Source organism: Grampus griseus (genome assembly GCF_964374135.1).
Source record: "Grampus griseus genome assembly, chromosome: 3".
NCBI lineage: Eukaryota > Metazoa > Chordata > Mammalia > Artiodactyla > Delphinidae > Grampus > Grampus griseus.
The window spans coordinates 156,931,259-156,947,582 of NC_139019.1; the positions used below are offsets into that span (position 1 = coordinate 156,931,259).

Sequence of the window (16,324 nt, forward strand, 5' to 3'; positions counted from 1 at the left end):
CCCTGATAACGGGCCCCGCCCCTCGGCTCCCGGCTCCTGCTGCCGCCACAAAGCCCCACAGCCCTGGTGCCCTTGCATTCCCTCCCGGATGGTCTCCGTCGCGCAAACGCAGGCTTTCCTGGGCCGCGTTTGCAGGCGTGGCTGGGGGCTCCAGGCGAGGTGCAGCGTGCACCCCTTTCCCCCGTGAGTACCAGCCCCTTGAGGGAGCAGGCAGGTGGTCACCCTGTGGGCGCTGAGGCTCAGGTTGGGACCCCGTGCGCCCCCTGCCCTTAGTAGACTGGCCGTCCCAGCTTTGAAGGTGGTTGTAACTTGGGAGGAGCCAACTATTTTAGCCCTACATTTACAGAGGAACATTCTGGGGTCCAAGGAGGCCCGTCCACCGTCACTGACCCAGAGCCCTTGGATAGCTTCCCGCAAAACCTGAGCCGGAGCTTGAGCCCCAGCCCACCAGACTGCCCTACTGTCACCCACCTTCTGTTGAGTGGGCAGCAGTTGGGCCTAAGGGCAGCTGAAAGCAGAGAGACTGACCCCAAAGGCTCTTCACAGAGACAGCTCCAGGCAAAGTGAACCAATGTCAGGGACTCACGAATCTGCAGAATCCAGCCGCCGTCGTTTCAGATTGTACAAAAGGGAATCTGGATGGTGCTTGTAATTCAGAAATGATGTTTTCAAATCCAGTCTCTAACTCAGCCCTAACAACTACCCAGTGCAGTGCACAGGGGAAGATTTGGATCTCCACTGGATAAGGTCATGGGTATTCCAACCCCAGAGTGTGTGTGTGTATGTGTGTTTGTGTGTTCAAGTGTGTACACGTGTGTAGGTGCCTCTGCATGTGCTTTTGTGTGTGTGTGCCTGTGTGTGAACGTGCGTGCATACATGTGCACGTGTGTTTGTGTGCAGTGTGTGTTTGTGTGCATGCAATAGCCTTCCTTTGTCTTTTCTGCACAGCACCTTGTCAAGGAAAACCAGAGCTGGATGGTATTTAGAGGGGTAAAAACAGATTTTATTCAGGACTATTGAAATAGGAAGAAAGAGATCAGCATAGAACCTGGGGTTCTATATAGAACCCCATGTGAAGCTCAGTTCTGAATACAGCATGGGCCAGCGGGGATGTATAGCCAAGGAGTAGGGTGGGGGTAAGTTATGGGAAATTACTAAGAGGACACGTCTTAGTAGCAGGGGTGGGGGTGTGTGTCCGGTTAAACCCACCTAGTGGGATTCCTGCTAAACTCGAACAATGCAGAGACAAACATGGAAGCCCAAGGCCTGACTGGAAAGTTCAGGGAGGCTGAGCTAGAGTTTGGTTAAAGAGAGAACCTTCGTCAACCCCGCTCCCTAATGGAAGAGTGTTGTTCCTCTAAAACTCCCTTTTTCCTTAGTTCTGCGGGTGTTCTGTTAAAGAGAAACATGATGCTTGTTAAAACCGTACGCAAGACGTTATTTAAGACTATTGCAATTGCAGAGGGAGATGGGGGGTCATCTCTGATTGTAGCCAAGACAGCTGGGGATCTGTAGCCAAGGAGCAGGGTGATGGGGTTCAGTGATGGAAAATCACTAAGAGGCGCCATGAGGAGGGGGCTTCTCGCTAAACTGGCCAAACAGGATTCTTGCCCAAGGAGGGTCAAGGGCATGTGTTCATTAAAGGTGGGAATGAGGAACTAGATCAGATATTATGGTGGGAGTACTGTGAAATTCTTGCTGAAACTGGGTGGGGCCGGCTAAAGACAGGCCTACAGCTCAGCGGAAGCTGACTGGGGTTTGGTGAAGGAGAGGGTCTTTGTCAGCTTCCAGGGAGGCATTTGTGCCTCTTACTGAAGATAAGTCAGGGTACCCTAACAACCCCGTGTTCAGACTCCATCTGCAAAAGGATGCTGAGAGAGTACTATGGAGAGCCCAGACAGAACTCCAGACAGAGGATGTGGCAGGACACTCCGTTCCTTCCCCAGGAGCCATGGACGCTGTGGAACTTGCCAGAAAATTGCAGGAGGAGGCCACTTGCTCCACCTGTCTCGACTACCTCACAGACCCCGTGATGACCACCTGCAGTCACAATTTCTGCCGACAGTGCATCCGGCTGACCTGGGAGAAGGCCAAAGGCCAGAAAACGAGGAAAAAGTGTAAGGGCTCCTTTCCCTGCCCCGAGTGCCGCAAGCTATCCCCCCAGAGGAACCTGCGGCCCAACCGTCTGCTGACCAAGGTGGCCGAGATGGCGGGGCAGCACCCCAGCCTACAGAGCAGGGACCTGTGCCAGGTGCACCAGGAGCTGCTCAAACTCTTTTGTGAGGACGACCAGAGTCCCATCTGTGTCATCTGCAGGGAGTCCCAGGAACACCGGCCCCACAGGGTGGTCCCTATTGAGGAGGCTGTGCAGGAATACAAGGTGGGCCTGGGCTGGGGGCCAGGGCAGGGAGGTCCAAGTGTCCCCACACTCCCACGACAAAACAGGCTGGTGGCCAGGCCATCGTGGTGTCACCTCTGATTATGCAGGAGTCCAGACTGACAAAGTCCCCACATGGGCCTGTCCACATTCCCTGGTCTTTGTACAGCCATCTGTGTGGGGAGGCCAGGCAACCCTCTGTTAGGGAAGAGGAGGGGAGCCTTTCTCCTCCACCTACTTGAGGCCCTTTGGCTGGGGGCCCATAAATTAGATTGAGCAAAGACAAATCGAAGAGAAAGGCAAACCGTTTACTAACACATGCGTGTGATGAGAGTCACTCGGGAGAAACTGCAGCAACAGTAAAAAAGGGTCAGTTAGAACTTGGGCTTATCTAGAATCTTAACAAAGAATAATACATTTGGAGAAAAGCAACAAGACAAAGGCAAAGGTTTCAGCCTCCCAAGGGTGGCAGACTATGGGGAAAGTACCTCAGTCTGCTTGGGCTGCTGTAACAGAATACCACAGACTGGGTGGCTTATAAGCAGAAATTTATTGCTCACAGTTGGAGGCTGGAAGTCCAAGATCAGGGCACCAGCACAGTCAGGTGAGAGCCCCTTCCTGGTTCATACATGGCCAACTTCTCACTGTGTCCTCACATGGAAGAAGGGGCAAGGGAGCTCTCTGGGGTCACTTTTATAATGGCACTAATCTCATTCATGTGGGCTCCACCCTCATGACCTCATCACCTCCCAAAGGCCCCACCTCTACCATCACATCGTGGGTTAAGGCTTCAATATATGAATTTGGCGGAGAGGGACACAAACATTCAGAGCATAGCAGAAAGTAAATATATAGGGGGAAATCAAAGGAAGATAAGGGTTATTAGTGCAGGTCCATCTTAACACCAACCTTCCACCTTCTTCATGGGCATAAAACATTCCCAGCAAGGTGCTTTTGCTCAGGTAATGGGAGCCCCTGCAAGGCATCTTTCTGCATCTGTTCTCAGTTGCCTCCTGCTCAAAATAGTCCTCATGCCAAAGGGGCAGATTTTGAGGTGGTGTATTTCCATCCCCTTCGCCCCACTAGGATGGTCTTTGGGGTGGGTGCAGCTTCAGAGGGCACCATCTAGATGTGGGGCATGCAGGGGGCCCACTGACCCCAAATCCCATGGTTTGGGCGCCCCACAGTTGAAGTTGGAGGAGAACATGGGATACCTGCGAGAGGAAATGAGGAAGACCGGGAAGTTGCAAGCCAAGGAGGAACAGACCTTGGCCGAATGGCAGGTAGGTGCTGGGGACCACGCTCAGCAGCTGAGCAGGGTGGGGAAGGCCCAGCCAGGCCCCAAAGCATCCGCAGGGTCTCCTGAACCTGTGGAACCCCTTGAGGTAGGAATCACTGTCCCGTGTGGATGTGAACGTGGGACCCCAGAAAGGCAATGATTTCCCAGGTCACAGAATTCCTGCCAAACCAGGACTGAGAACAGTGCCCTCAGCACAGACTGGCCATTTCAGAGATGCGGGGAGCAAGGGCACACGGGTGCTTGGAAGTTGCCATTTGGGGCTCAGAGTAAAATTATGCTACAGTGACAGTGCAGGGGGCCTCTGTGTGGCCCCTGGCCTGCCAGGTTTGCTGGTTTTCTGTGGGTCACTGGCATTCAGAGATGTGCCATTGTCCCCAGAGCGGCCCTTCCAAGCTGGTGGGTTTGGTTGGTGGGTGGGGTCTGAAAGCAGGCACTTGGGGTGGTGGGGCCCTGAGCGGTACCTCACGTAGGACCCCCACCACTACCACCATAGAAGAAGGTGAAGGAGCGGAGGGAGCGCATCGTGGTTGAGTTTGAGAAGATGGGCCTCCTCCTGATGGAGAAGCGGCGCCTCCTCTAGGCTCTGAAGGAGGAGGAGGAGGAGACAGTGGCAAAGCTGCAGAAGAGCATGGCCTCATTGGACCAGCAGAGTCACTCCTTGAAGATGCTACTACTGCAGCTGGAGGACAGGAATGAGTGCACACCGCTCCAGATGCTGCAGGTGAGGTGGGCACACCTGTTCACCTGGCTGGGGGTGGGGGGTGGGGGCATGAGCTCTGGCTCAGGTGTGGTTAGGGTGGGCTGACCTGTGGCAACAGATTCAGGCCCATGGGAAAGGCTCTGTCTCAGTCAGCTCAGGCTGCATAACAAATACCACAGACTGGGTGGTTTAAACAACAGACATTTATTGTTCACATTCCTGGAGGCTGGAAGTCTGAGCTCAAGTGGGCAGAGCTGGTTTCTCCTGAGGCTTCTCTCCTTGGCTTATAGACAGCCATCTTCTCCCTGTGTCCTCACATGGTCGTCCCTCTGTGTCTGTGCCCTGATAGCTTCTTCTTATAAGGACATCATCAGATTGGATTACAGTCTACCTTAATGACCTGATATTATCTTAATCACATCTTTAAGACCCTATCTCCAAATACAGTCACATGCTGAGGTGCTGGGGGTTAGGGCTCCACGACAGATGAATTTCGGGAGGGGCCAATTCAGTCTATGACAGGCTCCAATCCTAGAGACCTGTGTTCATTCCCTTCATAGCCTAGGGATGTGGCCTGAGGGCAGCTGTTGTCCACAGTGATGCAGGGCACAGACACACTGGCCCAGACAGGTGCCCGTGACTTCTCAGGCAAGAGCAAGTCACATGATCACACCTGCCAGCTATGGAAATGGGGAGAAGGTGCAGCTGGCCTGCCAGGGATAGGCCTGAACACCGAGGCCCTGGAAGGGGCAATTATGTTGGCCAAAAAGTGGGTAACTGGCTCATCAAGTGTGCAGAGTGATGGAATCCATAGCAAAAAAATACATTTCACACTGTGAGCCATTATACACACATTCACAGGAATGTGTTTACACAAGCGAAGCAAATGCCACATGCAGGGTACCTGTATCTCCCAGTGTGCCTGGGTCAATCTAGTTTTATGCCTGTTATCCTGGCATCCTGTGGCTTTTGTCCCCAATAAGTGTCCTGGTGTAGACAATACTATACACTCGCTCTACCTTTGGGGAAATACTTTGTCTTCTATCAAAGAGCAAGCTGTGGGCTTCCCTGGTGGCGCAGTGGTTGAGAGTCCGCCTGCCGATGCAGGGGACATGGGTTCGTGCCCCGGTCCAGGAAGATCCCACATGCCACGGAGTGGCTAGGCCCGTGAGCCATGGCCGCTGAGCCTGCGCGTCCGGAGCCTGTGCTCCGCAACAGGAGAGGCCACAACAGTGAGAGGCCCGCGTACCGCAAAAAAAAAAAAAGAGCAAGCTGTTCGCAACCCACTAAACTGACTCCTGACCCACTCAAGGCCCAAGGCCCACAGGGTGAAAACACCATTTCGTCTCCCATGCCTTCATGGTCCATCATGAGCAGGACAGCTTCCCTGTGTCCTCATTCATTGTGATGGGTAGCAGGAGGCTTGGGTAAGTCAGATACCTTACTGTGTACAGCCAAAAGACAGCGTTACACTCTGGGAACTGCAAACAGGGCCATGGGAAAACATCATAAAGCCCTTCTAGCCCATACTGGCCAAATGTCGACACAGGGTGCTCAGCTCCACAGATCCCTAATGAGACCTTGCCAATCTCTCTTCCTCCTTCTGTGTCTTTTGAAGGATGTGAAGGACCTCCTGGGCAGGTACGTAGCCACCTGCGGTGCAGGAGGTGATGGGTGCAAGGAGGACTGCAAGTGGGGCCAGAGGGGACAGTGAGACCTGTGTCCACTGGAGGAAGAACAGCCTGAGCGTGCAGTACCCAGAGACCACCCCCACCATGCTGAAGACCGTCTGTAGGGTGCCGGGCAGACAGAGGTGCTCAAGAGCTTCCAAGGTAAGTAGTGGGGGCCCAGGTGCTCTTGGCAGTGCCCCACCCTGCTCCTAGCCACTCAAGGCAAGGGCCACCAATGGGGAGTGGGTCTCAACCACACGACCTAATGCTCAAATGGTTCCCCAGCCCCATCTCCTTGGCACCACCAATATCCACAGTTGGGGTACGGGATCATGCAGCAACCCCAGGTTCACAGCTGAACTCAGCCAAAGGGAGGCCTGGGTGGGGGTTAGGATGAATGCGGGATTATTTGGCCCCTGCTAGGGCCTCACCCTCCCCACCCTGACCGTGAAAGGTCCCTCTCTCCCCTCCACTCCGGGCCCGTCTCCAGAGGATGTGGTGCCCGACCCCTCCACGGCATACCCCTACCTCCTCTTATATGAGAGCCGCCAGAGGCGCTACCTGAGCACCCCGATGGACGGCACACCCCATGGCAAGGACAGGTTCCTAGCCTACCCCTGCGCAGTGGGCCAAGAGACCTTCTCCTCAGGGAGGCACTACTGGGAGGTGGGCATGAACCTCACTGGTGATGCACTGTGGGTCCTGGGTGTGTGCTGGGACAACGTGAGCCGGAGGGGCAGGGTCCCCAAGTACCCAGAAAATGGGTTCTGGGTGGTGCAGCTATGCAAGGGAAAGAGGTATGCACCTGCCACGTCTGCCCTGACACCCGTCACGCTGACTGAGCCCCCCAGCCACATGGGCATCTTCCTGGATTTCGAGGCCACAGACGTGTCATTCTACAATGTGAACAATGGGTCCCACCCACATACCTACTCCCAGCCCGCCTTCTCTGGCCCCCTGCAACCCTTCTTCTGCCTTGGGGCCCCCAAATCGGGCAAGATGGTCATCTCTACAGTGACCCTATGGGTGAAGTGACAGCGGCGCAAGAAGGGGGAGCCTGGGCAGCCCTGGTTTCTCCAGAAGGTGATGTGGTCCAGCTCAGCAAGGCCCACCTGCCCAGCTTATCTGGCACGAGGCATTTGAGAGCCATCGGCTGTGCAGGGTGGTTTCACAAAGCGGAAATATAATCATGATTAAAGCAGTTAAACATTAAGAGGCTATATTTACAGATGCTTCATAGAAAAGAAAACTTCCATAGTGGGTCAGTTTCTAAAAACATCTGTACCAGGCACAGTGTGGTGCAGTGTTCTTTAGCCATGTCCCTCACTCTCCACTTGAGATGCTGCCATTCATTGGCTCCTCCATGGTTCAGGTTTTTATATGTACAGCCAAGTCCTCAAATATCTACCTTCTTTGTCCTCCACAAATTCCATATTTGGGTCCTTCACAGGGGGAAAATGAAAAAGTGAAGAGATTTTTCAAGCTGAAATCCTAAAAGCCTCAGAGCTCCCCACCTCCATCCCTTCCACCCAGGGAAGTTGCAGGGGCAAAATTCAGAGTGAGGATCAGAGAGGGTCCTTTCTTTTCACTCCCTCTCCACCGCCCACCCCACCACCTCCCCCTGAGCCCCGCCGCTGCAGACGCATTAACAGCCAGATAACAGCTGCCAGAAACCTAGAATTCTGGTCAATGTACTCGTACCCCAACAAGGCCAAAGTCCCTGCGGGCCAAGCCCGTCACCCAGTAAGTTCTGACCGTTCCCAGCCCGGGGACGCGCGAAGACACCCAGGAGCGCACGGGGAACGATTTGGGGCCCACGACACAGCCTCAGCTTGCCCTTGTCCTCCCAGTCTCTGCGCTTCGCGGACAGCCCAGTGACCGTGCGGGGCACCCCGCTGGCCCCGGCCCCTGCACCCCACCTTTCCCCAGGCCCGACGGAGAGGCCAGACCGTGCAACACCGCAACAGCCCAGAGGCAGCAGCGCAGGCGGCGGCGGCGACGCAAGGTCAGCGGGTGAGCAACCTCCAATTCTGTCCGGCCCGCGGGCCGCGTGACAGGCCACGGCCAATCCGGAGCTAAAGTGGGTTGCTCCAAAGGAAAAAACAAAAAAACCCCAGCTGCTTCCTGCTTCCGTCCCCGCTTCGACTCCTCTTCCTCCCTGCGTACGGTATTCCTAGGCCCTACGTTCCCGGAGCCTCTGCAGTCCCGGAGCCGTATATTCCGCATCCCAGGAGTCGCGCAGCCTTGGACCCCGGAGCCCTTGCGCTCCGAAGCTCCCGAGTCCCCTGGTGCCCTGCATCTCGCGTCCCCGGAGACCCCGCGTCCTTGCGCGCTCCCCATAGTCCCGGCAGCGGCCGGCCACCGCCCGACCCGGCGGACCACACTGCCCTCCTCCGTTCCACCGGTGCCATGGCCGCCCCGGACCTGTCCACCAACCTCCAAGAGGAGGCCACCTGCGCCATCTGCCTCGACTACTTTACGGATCCGGTGATGACCGACTGCGGCCATAACTTCTGCCGCGAGTGCATCCGGCGCTGCTGGGGCCAGCCCGAGGGCCCGTACGCGTGCCCCGAGTGCCGCGAGCTGTCCCCGCAGAGGAACCTGCGACCCAACCGACCGCTCGCCAAGATGGCCGAGATGGCGCGGCGCCTGCACCCTCCGTCGCCCGTCCCACAGGGCGTGTGCGCCGCGCACCGCGAGCCACTGGCCGCCTTCTGCGGCGACGAGCTGCGCCTGCTGTGCGCGGCCTGCGAGCGCTCAGGGGAGCACTGGGCGCACCGAGTGCGTCCGCTGCAGGACGCGGCTGACGATCTCAAGGTGTGGGCAGGTCCAGGCGGAGCACGGCCTAGCAGGGCGTCGCTGCGGGTTGCGGGGACGTGGCTTGGGCCTGGGGAGTTGGGGGCCCCATCCTGGCCCAGGTTGTGGGCTCGGGTCCCAACCTGGTCCGGGTCTCGGGGGTGTGTAGGGGGGTGTAGCCTGTCCCAAACGGCACCCTAGAGGGACTGGGGCACCGCCCACCAGTGAGGCGCTGGCCTGGGGACCTGGTCGTGGGGAGGGGGCGTGCTTTCTGAAGTCTAGGTCCCACAGAACCGGTGGGAGGGCTGCCTGGGGCGGGGACTGGGCAGGTTTGACTGACCTTTGGCAGGGATGGAGCCGGGAGAGGAGAAAGTGGGAAGGGAACCTCAGAGGTGGCTGGTCCCAGGTGGACGTGCACGGATGAGGACTGAGCCTTCAGAGGGCTGTGGGCAGGGCAGGCCAGGGCCGTGGGGCCGACGCCAGTCCTGAAGTTCTGGTGAGAAGAGATGGGAAGGCAGCCAGGAAGCCGCTGCAGAGCCCCAGGCAGGGATCAATGCAGGGACAGAGCCATTGCCCCAGGAGGCGGACGCCAGGGCCCACCAGGCTTTCCCAGTAGGATACTCTGCCAGCTGACAAGCCAGGGCTCAGCCCTGCTTTGAGCCCAGGCTGAGATGCCTTGTTTCTCTGTTCTGGAGATGCATTTCCTTAAAATCCAAACGAACACCAGCACTCCTTTCTCTGCTAAGAGCCTCAGGGCAAACACTTAACCTGGCTCACCTGGCCAGCTGCCTACTACATTCCTGCGGGTGGGTTTGCTTCTGAAACCGAGGGTATTAGGTACACGGGTGGCATCTTTCAAACTTTTTGACTGTGGTTTGCATTTTGCTTTATGGCCAGTAGTGTCTCTCTGCTGAGGTGCGTCAAGTACATGCTCTAGTCAACGTTAGGATCAGTACTCTGTCACTATCATAGAGCAAGCCTCTGGGACAACAATAAACCTAGACCTGATCCGCATCACTGGGCTTGTCCTGACACAATTCTTGTGGTTTTCTTCTCACTTTGAGGTATAGCGTGCATACAAGAACACCCCCTCCTTACATCAGTCTAGCAGATTTGCACTTCTGTCACTGAGGACCCCAATCAGGGTGTGGAAAGTGACCAAAAGAGCAGAGAATGACCAGCAGCTCTCTAGAGGCCTGTCCCAGCTGACCTGATAAAGTCTCATGTGGTGGCACTTAATCCTGTCTATCATAGGGGAGGAAAAGTGTTTTCTTCTACAGTGTCATGTTCTATGACAGGCTTGCAAATTAAAGTGACAAAAGAGATCAACAGGTGAAGGGACATATACTTTTAATAGTCTTTTAAATTGTACATGGCACAAGGGTTTCACAGAAAAGTGAGAAACTCACAGGCTTATCGTCCATTTTAACAAAGGATGATAAATTGTGGAAAAGCAACTAGACAAGCAACTAGAAGGGGGATTTGGGCTTCTAGGGCCAATAAATTGTGGGAAAGGAGCAAGGAAGTATATTGAGGGGAAGTAATGGAACATCAGGGTTATTTGACTAAGGTTTGTTTAGGTAGACTCATCTCAGTGTCAACAACTTGTCTCTGGGTGGTGACTGTTCCCCTTCCTGGTACTGGGTAGGAATCGTTCTCATGGAAAACTTATGCCCTGCGTTTCGGCAAAAGGGAGGAGAGCAGAGAGCTCTTCCTGCATCTGCTGTTTCTCAGTCACCTCCGCTCTAAATAATCTTGATGCCATAGTGGCGTGGGTTGGGATGGCGTGACCCTTCACTGTATTGGTGCTTACTTTGTCTTCATGCTGGAGAAGATGCCCCAGCAAACTGCTCTTACCTGCTATCCGTGGGCTGTGGCTGGTATTTGCACAGCCTGGGAGTGCTGGCTCTATAAAGCGCAACCTCCCAGGGCCCTGGAGCATCTAGAACATGGATGGAGGGAACAGTGGAATCCCCACCAGCGCTGCTGTCACTCTTGTGATGGTCCTTCAGATCCTCCTGCATCTCGGGCCTCCTGGCTTTCCCAGGTGCCAAGTGTGTCGTAAACAGGGTTGAAGTGTGGGTTGAAGTAAATGTTAGGCATAGGCCTGAAATCAGGACCAAGGAGCCGGATACAAATGTGCCCATCCTGTGGCTCGTTGCAGTTAGCTGAAACCCAGCAAGCCCTGTTCAGGCAGAGAGACACGAAGGGGTTTGGAAGAAAGAAGGTGGTGATGCAGTGAGAAGCTGGGTTGTGGGAAGGTTGCCCTGAGATTCGGGAGGGGTGGGAACAACAGAAGAAAGGACATTCAGGCAAGGGGAAGTAGCTGGTTAGGGCAGTGGTGGGAGGGATCTCCTGGCAAATTTGAGTTTGCTCCACCTGTCATGTCCCAGGCCCAGTTTTCCACAACTAGTCCCTGCCAGTAGTTCAGGCTCAGCTGGGGTTGGGCAGGTGGGAGCAGGTATAAGGCCCAGCCTGGAGGCCTGGCCTGGCCGGGGTCACTCTGGGCTCACCTCCCTGTAGGGCAAGTTGGAGAAGTCCCTGGAGCATCTGCGGAAGCAAATGGAGGATGCACTGCTGTTCCAGGCCCAGGCGGAGGAGACCTGCTCCTTGTGGCAGGCAGGTGGCCAGGCACCCAATGTGGGTGGGGGCGGGGGGCATGAGGGCCGCCCCCGCAGGACGCCACTGTTCACATTCAGCCTCATGCTTCTGGGCAGCACCCCTGCCCCAGACCCCATGTATAACCCACCTCAGGGTGGGTTTGGGGGTTGGGAGTGGGGGTCAGGGAGGACCAGGCATGTGGGGCCCTGGGTATATTGGTTTGGGGATCAGGGAGGGATGGGTATGAGGGCCCAAGTGGTGGGTTTGGGGTCAGGAAGGGATGGACGTGGGGGACCCCGGATTGGGGGTTAAGGTGGCTCCAGGTCCTAGGCCCTCAGCTGTCCTCCCCGACCCCCACAGAAGATGGTGGAGACCCAGCGGCAGAATGTGCTGACGGAGTTTGAGAGGCTGCGCCGTCTGCTTGTGGAGGAGGAGCAGCGGCTGCTGCAGAGGCTGGAGGAGGAAGAGCTGGAGGTGCTGCCCCCCTTGCGGGAGAGTGCGGCCCGGCTCGGACAGCAGAGCGCCCAGCTGGCCGAGCTCATCACTGAGCTGGAGGGGCGCTGCCAGCTACCAGCACTGGGGCTGTTGCAGGTGAGCTGGCACCCATTCCTGGGGGTGGGCATGTGGGGGGTGTCAAGGGAAGGCCAGGCATGGGAATGGAGAGCAGGAAAGTGGAGGAAGCATTGTGCAAAGCAGGCTGACTGACTGGTGCTTGACTGGACTTCTCAGGTCCTCACCAGCTGGTCTCCTTCCTATGAAACACAGGGAGTGGACACCACTGCTGAACTGCACGAACTGCTGTTAGCGCTTGTCTGGGAGCCCTAATGGGGACAGGCCAGTGGGTCACCACCCAGCTCTCTGAAGGTTTGGGCCCACTGTGCTGAGAGGAAAAGCCAACAGGTCTCCCATAGGGATTCCTGCATGGGCCCAGTGCTACCCCTGAGAATCTGCTCAGCTCCTGGCCCCTGCAATTTGTGCCCGCAGGTGGGAGCCAAGGATCCTGCATGTGCAGCCCAGGGGGCTTCCTGTGGGAGGTGACCCTCCTTGGAGCCTCAGAGCTGAGTGGGCTTTCAGGGACCAGTAAGAGGCTCCCAGTTGCCATCCTGGGGCTAAAATTTAGTCCTTTGGCCTTTGCTGAGCCATCAGGTGATCTTAAGCCTGGGAAGCAGGAAGAATCCCGGACAAGTGTGTGGCGGGGATTGAGGGAAGTCAGCAGAAGTGGGCTATGGTCAGTAAAGCGGTGGGAGGGCTAGGCAGGCAGCTAGGAGGTGAGGGAGCAGCCCTCAAGGATGAGTGAATGTTGCTGGAGAAGCTGCAGGAAGCAGAGGTTCTGGAAGGAGGACGGGTTGGCCCAGGAGGATGGGTTGAGATAAGAACCACAGGTTTATGTGAAATGCAGTTTGGCGTCTCAGCTGAGATGTCCCGATGTGGGAGTGGTGTCAGCTGGCCTGGCTGCATTTCATGCCCTTCACCTGGGGGATGGGTGCTGACGCAGTGTGTGTCTCTCCCACAGGATATCAGGGACACCCTGCGCAGGTAGGAGCTTCGGACTCTCCCCAGGGAGGGTGGGCAGGGTTCAAGGTGGGCCCACTGCAGGGGTGACACCTCCACTGCCCCTCCAGAGTCCAGGACGTGAAGCTGCAGCCTCCCGAGGTGGTGCCCATGGAGATGAGGACGGTGTGCAGGGTCCCAGGGCTGGTGGAGGCCTTGCGGAGGTTCCGAGGTGAGTGTTGTGCAGAGGCCGGGGGGATCCCACGCGCTGTCTCCAGACCAGAGGAGGTGCCAGTCCTGAGCTTTTGCTGGTGGGCTGGGGTCTGTGGTAGGAACAACATGCAGGCTCCCAGTTCATGGATGAGAAACTAGGAGGGATCAGGGCTATCGGGCAGAAGATAGCAGCTAAGGGAAGGCCAGGTCCAAGCTTTTCACTGTTGCATTTAGGGAAAATAGAGGTGGGAACACCTTCCTAGGGTCATTCAGGTGCCAGAGGCCCCATGTGGACCCCAGGTTTGTGGAGTCTGGGATGAAAGCTGCCCTAGAACACACACACACTTCTCTCTGGGGACTAAAAGAATGGACACGGAAAGCACTCAGGGTTTCCTTCTGTGCTCTAAGGGGCATGAATCACAAGGAAGCACGGACTGCTTTCTAGAACGTTCCAAGATACAACTGGAAGTGGTTAGGGCATCTTTTCAAGTGAGAAGGGGCGTGGTCAGTTTGTGGGCAGTCACAAACTGCAAGGTTGTATGGGTCTGGGGCAGACAGCTTCGAGGGTTGACCACTGTTCTGTCTGCAGGGGACATGACCCTGGATCCTGACACCGCCAACCCTGAGCTGGTACTATCAGAGGACAGGAGGAGCGTGCGGCGGGGGGACCTGCGGCAGGCCCTGCCCGACAGCCCTGAGCGGTTCGACCCCGGGCCTTGTGTGCTGGGCCGGGAGCCCTTGACCTCGGGCCGCCACTACTGGGAGGTGGAGGTCGGGGAGCGGGCCAGCTGGGCCCTGGGCGTCTGCAGAGAGAACGCCAACCGCAAGGAGAAGGGCGAGCTGTTCGCTGGTAACGGGTTCTGGATCCTGGTGTTCCTGGGGAGCTACTACAACTCCTCCGAGCGGGCTTTTGCCCCTCTCCGAGACCCACCCCGGCGCGTGGGCATCTTTCTGGACTACGAGGCTGGACATCTGTCCTTCTACAGTGCCAACGATGGGTCGCTCTTGTATACCTTTCCTGAGACGCCCTTCTCGGGGACCCTGCGGGCCCTCTTCTCACCTCTGTCCAGCAGCCCAACCCCTATGACCATCTGCAGGCCGAAAGGTGGGCCTGGGGACATGCTGGCTCCCCAGTGAGCAGGCCTCTCATAGCCCCTTGTCCAGCCTTCCGAGTCTGCGAGACACTTGAAAAACCTGAGAAGAGGGTGCTTGTCCTCTGAGCTGTGGAAAACACTCATAATGCCACTCGGATACGTGTAGCAAACTGAACTCTGTCACTGCCACACCCAGGAAGCCATGTGAGTGTGTGCGGGCTGGGCTGTCCTGCCTCGGGGGACTCTGCAAGGTCATCAGATGCTGAGACCCCATTCACCAGTGCATCACACACAGTCCTTTGCAGAGCCCTGAGCCTAGGGCCCTGGTAGCTCTGGTTCCAGGAGCCTCACCAACCTGCCCCACCCAGCCTCAGTCTGGGGTGAGACACCAGGGCCTGCAGAACTCTCAGGCTGCAGTCTGAGCACCCCCTCAAACCCTGGGGCCACACCTCGAGAAAGCTGCTGTCTTGTGAGACTGCTGGCCAAGGGGTGGCTCCAAGCCCACCAGCCTGTCTTGGGGTCTGGTCTAAACTGGTGGCGGGGGCGGGTGTCTGGATGTAGTTGCCTCAGATTAACTGGGGTGCAGTAGAGTCCTCAGGTGACAGGTGATGTGGGAAAGGCCACAGGGAGGGAACTGGGAGCAAGTCACTGAATACAGTGGTTCATTAACTAGGACACACAGATGCCCTCAAATCCCCCTGAACGTGGCCCACTCAGGGCCTCTGGAAAAAGCTTCTTCCCTGGTTCCCAGTGCAGAGGTTCAGTTCTGGGAGGTCTGAGGGCCTGGAGGTGAGTGTGAGGCTCAGAAATGACCCCTCACTGTTTCCATCTGAGCGGCACTGAGAAGAGCAAGCTGGCGTTGCCCTCTCAAATGCCTCTTCAGTGGCCCGTGGCATGGTCCCTGAACTCAGAACCCAGAGTCTCCTGCCTGGGGGAGCGGGGGAGGCCACAGAGAGCCCTGGCTTACAAAGTCCAGGGTTCGTTTTTGCTTTAAGTTTTGACGCTTCTTCACCTTTCTGAAGAAGGTGTGATGCGGCGTCTCTGCACCCCTAGATTTTTATTAATTGTAAGGACCATTCTCACAGTAAATAAATTAACAGTTGTCTGTAGTCCCCTTATCTTTAAGGTTGGAGGGTGGGGAAATCCTCCAGAGGGCCCACCCTCTGGGAGGGGTTACAGAAACAAGATGCTCACTGGTAAAGTCGGGGATGCAGCTGCTGCCCACACAAGCACAGCAACTCCCAGGTATGGTCTCGATGTTCTTTGGCTCAACACGTGTGTTCATTTCATGCAGGGACTGTGGGCATTTTTCCCCTTTTTTTCAGATAACCTGATAAACATTTTCCATGTTCCTCTGTGTTCAATAGCCAGTACTATTTCATTTACTGGATTATTTACTCATTCTCCCATTCTTGGGCTTTTTTGTTATTGTTACTATGTATACACCACTTTTGAATATCTTGAACAACAGTTCCTTCAAATTATGTACACAGGGGGAGGTATTTTCTCAGTTGAGTCAGGAGTCTGGCCATGTTTTTGGCTGGGGAATTATTCCCATATGATTTCCCAAGGAACGGGGCCCGCTGCTTCACTTCCTGTTGAGAATCGGAGCATAGTGTTTGGTTGCTGCCTGCAGCAAGATTTGGACTTTTAAGGTTTGGGACTTCCACAATGGCCACTGGAAACCTAGCCTGTGGGGCAGCCTCGTGAGTTTAATAAGTGAGCACACAACTGCCCCGAGGACACCAAGACGCCTCTGGCTGTGGCTTTAGAACAAAGCTGGACACAAGTGTAAGGGAGGAAAAATCATTTGCCCTCAGCCCTTCTGAGTTCTTGGCCGAGACCCTGTAATAGAGCTAAACAAGAGAAAAACAAAGACGTTTATTGACACGTATACCTCAGGCATGCATAGGAGAAACCCCAGGAAAATGAGTAACTTAGAGCAGCAGCTTAGATCTCTGGCTTAGACAGCATCTTCAACAAAGAACAATGTTTATGCAGAAATGACAGGGAAAGCAGTTTTAGGCTTCCAAGGTCGTAAAACGAGCAGGTAAACTAATGGTACCTAATGCTAGTTAGTAA

The 16,324-nt window shown here is 55.9% G+C and overlaps 2 protein-coding genes across 2 annotated transcripts; both read left to right on the forward strand.

The window, feature by feature from the left end:
- Positions 1-1,936: 1,936 nt before the first annotated feature.
- TRIM17 (tripartite motif containing 17) lies at positions 1,937-7,082 on the forward strand (the record flags this gene model as incomplete). The annotated part of the gene is given in 7 exon segments (XM_082651982.1): positions 1,937-2,380; positions 3,565-3,660; positions 4,171-4,254; positions 4,258-4,403; positions 6,089-6,183; positions 6,186-6,209; positions 6,538-7,082. Coding segments are annotated over 7 exon segments (1,419 nt in total). The 5' UTR covers positions 1,937-1,951.
- Positions 7,083-8,443: 1,361 nt separating this feature from the next.
- On the forward strand, positions 8,444-15,531 carry TRIM11 (tripartite motif containing 11). Its single transcript, XM_082651243.1, has 6 exons — positions 8,444-8,864; positions 11,367-11,462; positions 11,805-12,035; positions 12,958-12,980; positions 13,067-13,167; positions 13,738-15,531. Exons 1-6 carry the CDS (start codon positions 8,457-8,459, stop codon positions 14,283-14,285), a joined length of 1,407 nt encoding a protein of 468 aa, XP_082507369.1. The 5' UTR covers positions 8,444-8,456; the 3' UTR covers positions 14,286-15,531.
- The last annotated feature ends 793 nt before the right edge of the window (positions 15,532-16,324 follow it).

Bases quoted from the DNA above. Each gene is read 5' to 3' on its own strand.
- TRIM11 (XM_082651243.1), top strand. From the start codon at position 8,457: ATGGCCGCCCCGGACCTGTCCACCAACCTCCAAGAGGAGGCCACCTGC. The intron at 8,865-11,366 runs GTGTGGGCAGGT...ACCTCCCTGTAG, and splicing joins ACGCGGCTGACGATCTCAAG to GGCAAGTTGGAGAAGTCCCT. The intron at 13,168-13,737 runs GTGAGTGTTGTG...TTCTGTCTGCAG, and splicing joins GGCCTTGCGGAGGTTCCGAG to GGGACATGACCCTGGATCCT.